The following is a 6,000-nucleotide window of genomic DNA, read 5'->3' on the forward strand; positions in this document are numbered from 1 at the left end:
AGTCTAGTACATATATAAGTGAGTGGATAACCCAAGTATAATCCAGCCAGCCAGCAGAATATTATTCAGCAATGAAAAGGAACATCTTATACACACAAGAACATAGATGAGCCTCCAAACATTCTCCAAGCCAGACGCAAAAGACTACACATTGGGTGGTTCCATTTAAGTGCAACACCCAGAAAGGGCAAATCAATAGACATATAAAGCAGATCACCCATCATTTGGGCTGGGCGAAAGCAATGCTGGAGGTAGAACCAGGCTCTCAGCCGAGCACCAGTAGCTCATACCGGTCATCCTAGCTACTCAGGAGGCTGAGATATGAGGGTCACGGCTCAAAGCTAGCCTGGGCAGGAAAGTTCATGAGACTCTTTTTTTTTTTTTTTTTTGGCCAGTCCTGGGCCTTGGACTCAGGGCCTGAGCACTGTCCCTGGCTTCTTCCCGCTCAAGGCTAGCACTCTGCCACTTGAGCCACAGCGCCGCTTCTGGCCGTTTTCTGTATATGTGGTGCTGGGGAATCGAACCTAGGGCCTCATGTATCCGAGGCAGGCACTCTTGCCACTAGGCTATATTCCCAGCCCCATGAGACTCTTATCTCCAGTGAACCACCAGAAAACCAGAAGTAGTGCTGTGGCTCAGAGTGGTAGAGCGCTAGCCTTGAGCTGAAGAGCTCAGGGACAGTGCCCAGGCCCAGAATTCAAGCCCCATGACCACCACCACCAACAACAACAAAAAATAGGGCTGGGAATATGGCCTAGTGGCAAGAGCACTTGCCTCATATACATGAAGCCCTGGGTTTGATTCCCCAGCACCACATATATAGAAAATGGCCAGAAGTGGCGCTGTGGCTCAAGTGGCAGAGTGCTAGCCTTGAGCAAAAAGAAGCCAGGGACAGTGCTCAGGCCCTGAGTTCATGGCCCAGGACAGGCGAAAAAGAAAGAAAAAAGAAAAAGAACAACCAAAAATAAACAGGATCTCATGTATGGTAGGCAAATGCTTTACCACTGAGCCATAGCCCCAGCTCAAACTCAGGTTTATATATATTTATATAACCACAACCTGGCTATATTCAGCCTCTCTAGTTCACTGCTCTTTTCTGAGCTTATTTACTTCTATATAGTAAATTATTTATTTCTAAGATTATTTCTCACTGGATTTCAAGTCTGGGAAGACCACTGAAGCTCATGCAGCTCGGGGATTTTTAAAAACTTTTTTTAAAAAGTTGACTGTATATCCACTCTCCTCCAAGAGAAAATTCTTATTATGAGAAACCCCTACATACCAACCAATAAAAACCAAAATATGTATAAATTCATATTGTAGGTTCAAATGCTTAACAGTTACCTAGTCTAAATTTGATCAATGTAATGGATGAGACCATTTTGATACTTTAACAGTGAGCCTAGAGACTGGGGATGACAATTCCACATCCAGTTTAAGTCTATCTCCAGTTTTGTCTACATAGCATAAAAAAGATTATGCCATACATGGGTGACGATACTGGAACTGAACTTTTCCCACTTTTATCCATCTCTAGTCTGCTCAATGGGAGGATTAAGAGGACCAAGCCAAGTACCAGTGGCTCACTCCTATAATCCTAGACCATCAAGAGGCTGAGATCTGAAGAGTTTCAAAGCTTGCCAGGGCAGACAAACCCGAGAGAACCTTATCTACAATTAACCACTAAAAAGATGGACGTGTAGCTATGGCTCCACGATGTAAAATGCCAGCCTTGAGCAAAGAAGGGACAGCACTGAGGCCTTGGGTTCAAGACCACCACCCTCACCCACCTCCACCCCCCCACCCCCACATGAGACTCAAGCCCAGCTCCCAGGGCATAGTAGATGGCAAGGACATCCTGCTTGGTGCAAAGCTGTGGTTCCAAGTGCAAGTGCCAGGAACAGGAATTGTTTCAAGCAGCTTGCTTGGTAATATGGGAATCCTCTTCAAACAGAAGGACAGAGAGAGGCTTTACCTTGAAGCCACCTACCGACAAACTAGAATGGTAGTGAAATAGCATTAAGAACTGAAAAGTGAGTGAGAACATAATTATAGCTATGTTAATATATCAATGTGTGTGTGTGTGTGTGTGTGTGTGTGTGTGTGTGGTGTGTGTGTGTACTGGGGCATGAACTTAGGACCTCCTGCTCTTGAGTGGCTTTTTTGCTTAAGGCCGGTGCTCTACTACTTGAGCCATGCATCTACTTCTGGCTTTTTGATGGTTAAGTGGAGATAAGAGTCTCACAAACTTTCCTGCCTGAGCTGGCTTCAAAGCATGAACCTCAGATCTCAGTCTCCCATAGTTTGGACGTTTTTTAAAGAATCATTTTTATGAAGTATTTAAGGAATCTGTAAAGCAACACAGGGAAAACTTGGGACATCAAGGAACACAGTTAGAGCCCAACCAACTTGCAGAGGTGCAGAGGGAACCAAAGCCCAGGGAAGGGAAAAACCCAACATGAGCCTTAAATCAACTTCAGAAAAAGATAATCTTTCTAACTCAAAAAAAACAATGGGGGAAAGGAAGGTGTGCACACCATTGCAGGAAGGCGGGAAGAGAGACGCCTGTACCCCACCTGTCTCAGCACCCCACCTGTCTCGGCAGCACCACCTCATTCCAGGCCAGCACTGACATCACACCCCACACCCTGGGTGCAACCTCCACCGTCCATTGCTCAATGCCAGCCCATCTCCTTCTAAACCAGGGCCCAATCCTTCCCATCACCTTGGAAGCCAGGTCCAGAAAGCACACACACAACTAAACAAACAAACACAAGCTTGTGGCATGACTACACCAACAAGGGTAGCAGACAGGAGGGCCTGGCCCAACCCTCCCCGAGTTTCACCATTTTAAGTGTCTCTTGCTCTGACCACAGGACAGAGGCCTTCATGAGAGTCAGGTAACTTGGAGACATGTCTGCACCCTGCTAGTTTGACAAGGTGTCCATGAACTTGATCACTTTATTTACACCTTGGAATGAGCTGCGGCTGGAGTTTACTATCCCAGTTTCTCTGATGAGCCAACAGGCTGTCCAATGGTTTGCCAATCACCTTGACATTTAAATTCTCCCCTGTACGCTAGCCTACTCAGTGTAAGAGAAGACCCAAGCCCAGTGCTCAGTGGCACTGTGTAGGAGATGGGAAGAATGGTCCAGGAGTCAGTTCAGAGCTCTGACTCCTGAGACCACAACCCAGGACAAGACAGCCTCTCCCCTACCCAGGCCAGACACACTCTTCTCTTATCAGAAAGCTGAGCTGGCAGTACCAGCCAGGCCAGGTGGTAAGAAGCAATGTTGTTTCCCAGCCAGGGAATCGGCTGGAGAAGATCACACTAGCCAGTCTAGCGCGCAGTCTGCCAGCCCCCTCCTGCTCCAGCCAGAGCCAGTGATCTGGATCCATCCCATATCCACTCTTCCAGCTAAAGGTTATCTTCTTATGAGAACCGAGTTTATGGCAGTCAGTAAGCCAATAGACCAGAGGAGTGTGGAGGAGAAGAGGCCTGTGGCCAGGCTGATGGAGTCTAGTTCTGCAGCCCAGGGAGCTGGCCCTTACAGAGCTGGAGACCCACGGGGGGGAAGGGAAGGAAGCAGGGACAGAGCCATCTGTTTTCACACAGAAGATTACATTTAATTCAAGGAATAAAAGGGAAGTAGGAAGGTGATCCGCTTTTCTTCTCACTCATCAAGGGAGGAAAGCCCCACATCTTTGGGACTAAAGTCACAGGTTCAAATCCTGACTTCTCCATTCATTAGCCAAACCACTTAGAGCAGGTCTCTTCACATCTCAGCACCTCAGTTGTCTTAATTGCAAAATGGGGCTGAGACTGTCTTTCACTGCATTGTCGCAAGATTGAAATGAGATCACAAGCTGGATTGTGGTTGGCTCACGCCTGTAATCCTAGACACTCAAGAGGCTGTGAGATCTAAGGATCATGGTTCAAAGCCAGCCGGGGCAGAGAAGTCTGTTAGACTCTTATCTCCCGTTAATCATCAAACAGCAGGAGGTAGAGCTGTGGTTCAAGTGTAGACACAACGCCAATAACAGTGCCCAGGCCCTGAGTTCAAGCCCTAGTACCGGCACAGACACAAAACTGAGATCACACACAGCGGCGCTGTGATTACGTCCCTGGGAAACATTGCGTCTGACGGGTGACCGCACAGCGGGACCCGACTGTCGTCAGAGCCCGCCCCCATTCTTGGATCCAGATAACTGAGTCTTCCTCGCGCGCGTGTAAGGAGCTGTTCGGCCAGCAGCTCCCAGCTGCCAGGCCCAGCTGCCCACCCCGCCCCGCCGGCACGCATTCCGCGGCTGCCGGGACCCGGACACCGGTCCCGGATCCCCGTTCCCCGGATCGCCGGGAGGGGGAGGGGCGGCCCACTCACCTCCGCTTGTACTCGTCGCGCTCGCGCTTCACCTTGGCCAGCACGTTGTAGAGCGCGCGGATCTCGGGGGTGATGGTGTCGATCTGCACGCCCACGCCGTCGGGGTGCACCCACGACACGCCGGGGCCCTGCACCGTCTCCACGCCGCCGCCGCCCGTGCGCCGCACCTGCGTGTAGCTCCAGATGGTCCCGGGCAGGCGGCCGTAGTGCTGCGGGTGCGAGCCGCCGCCCGGGGGCAGGCCGCCCAGGGCCACGGTGTTGGCGTTGGCGTTGGCGCCCGGCGCCGGGCCGCAGCCGCCGGCCGCCGCCGGCCGCAGCAGCTCGGGCCCGGTCTGCACGGCCTGCTCCCGGGAGAAGGTCTTGTAGCGCAGCCGCCGCTCGCGCTCGCTCTGCTGCTGCTCCAGCTGCTTCTCCAGCAGCCGGTTGCGCCGCTCCAGCTCGTGCACCTTGGCCAGGAAGCAGCGGAAGCGCACGTTGAGCCCCTTCAGGAGGTGGATGTTGGATCCCAGGTCGTCCCGCAGCGCCGCCGTCACCGGCGACGGCCCCGGCCCGGGCCCGGGCCCGCCGCCCCCGCCGCCGCCGCCCCCGCCGCCGCCCGGGCAGCCCCCGCCGCCGCCCGGCGGGCAGCCGAAGGCCAAGGCCATCTCCCCGAACAGCAGCGAGTTCACCATGCGCCGGCTGCGTGGCTCAGGGCCTCGGGCCCGCGGCTCCAGATGCGGCTCCAGCTCCGAGCAGGGCTCCCGGCGCGGCCGGGCCAAGGCGGGCGCGGGCTCCAGCGCGGCCGGCCAGGCGGTGCCAGATGCGCGCCAGATGCGGCCTCCGCAGCGACGGCGGGTCGGGCTGCGGCCGGATGTGGGCGCCGAGGCGCGGGCTGAGACGCGACGGGCCCTGGGGACGCGGCGGAGGCTGCGCGAGGCCGGCGAGGATCCCGGGTCCCACCACCCGGGCTGTCAGAGACGCTGTGGAGCCGCCGCGGCAGCCGCGCGCGGACGACTCTCGGAGGACCCCGCCCACTCTGCGGAGGGCCCCGCCCTCTGCAGACGCTGGCCCCGCCCCCGCCCCGGCCACGCCTACTCTTCCTCCCTCTGCGGCGGTTCCCGGGAAGGGAGGCTCCGCCCCCCGGGTCCGCAGTGCCATGCCACGCCCACACCCGTGAGGCTCCGCCCATCCCTGGCACCACCGCTCTCTGATTGGCGTGGACCGGCTGCTGCAGCTCCGGCTCCGCCCAGCATCCCAGTCTGGCCACGCCCCCCCGATTTGCGGTGCTGAGGCCGGCGGGGCTCAGAGTCTGCCGGGGAACGACGTGTACCGCAGAGCTGCACCAGGCACGCATTCTCAGGGACCGCCGCAGAGCCAGCCCGGCCTCTTAAAGGAGCCGGCAGCCTCGGCCCTCACAACCTCCCTCTAGGGGACCCCGCAGCGACTGCTAACCAGGCTCCCTCGTCCCAATTTCTCCCTATAGGTTCCCTTTGGTCGCGGCCTGGATGGGTCGGGGGACCCCAGAATCAGGAGAGGTACCTCGTCCCTCATCCCCGCTCCAGCCAGGGACGGCCTAGATACTCCGTTCTCTGAATAGAAGATCGCTCCCATCCAGCCGGCCCCGCCGGGAACTGCTGGC

General features: G+C 55.7%; 1 protein-coding gene across 3 annotated transcripts in view; it reads right to left on the reverse strand.

Moving 5' to 3' along the window:
• Iffo2 (intermediate filament family orphan 2) overlaps positions 1–5,324 on the reverse strand; it is a 46,691-nt gene extending 41,367 nt beyond the window's left edge. The window contains exons 1-2 of one of the 3 annotated variants that reach the window (XM_048350360.1): positions 5,146–5,324; positions 4,383–4,518 (exon numbers count right to left, since the gene is read on the reverse strand). Coding sequence is in view for 2 of the 3 variants with exons in the window: in XM_048350359.1 (XP_048206316.1) it covers positions 4,383–5,053 (671 nt within the window). In the remaining variant the exon portion in view is untranslated. The other 2 variants (XM_048350359.1, XM_048350358.1) reach the window with 2 other exon arrangements.
• Positions 5,325–6,000: the final 676 nt, after the last annotated feature.

Source organism: Perognathus longimembris, chromosome 7 (assembly GCF_023159225.1).
Source record: "Perognathus longimembris pacificus isolate PPM17 chromosome 7, ASM2315922v1, whole genome shotgun sequence".
Classification (NCBI taxonomy): Eukaryota; Metazoa; Chordata; class Mammalia; order Rodentia; family Heteromyidae; genus Perognathus; species Perognathus longimembris.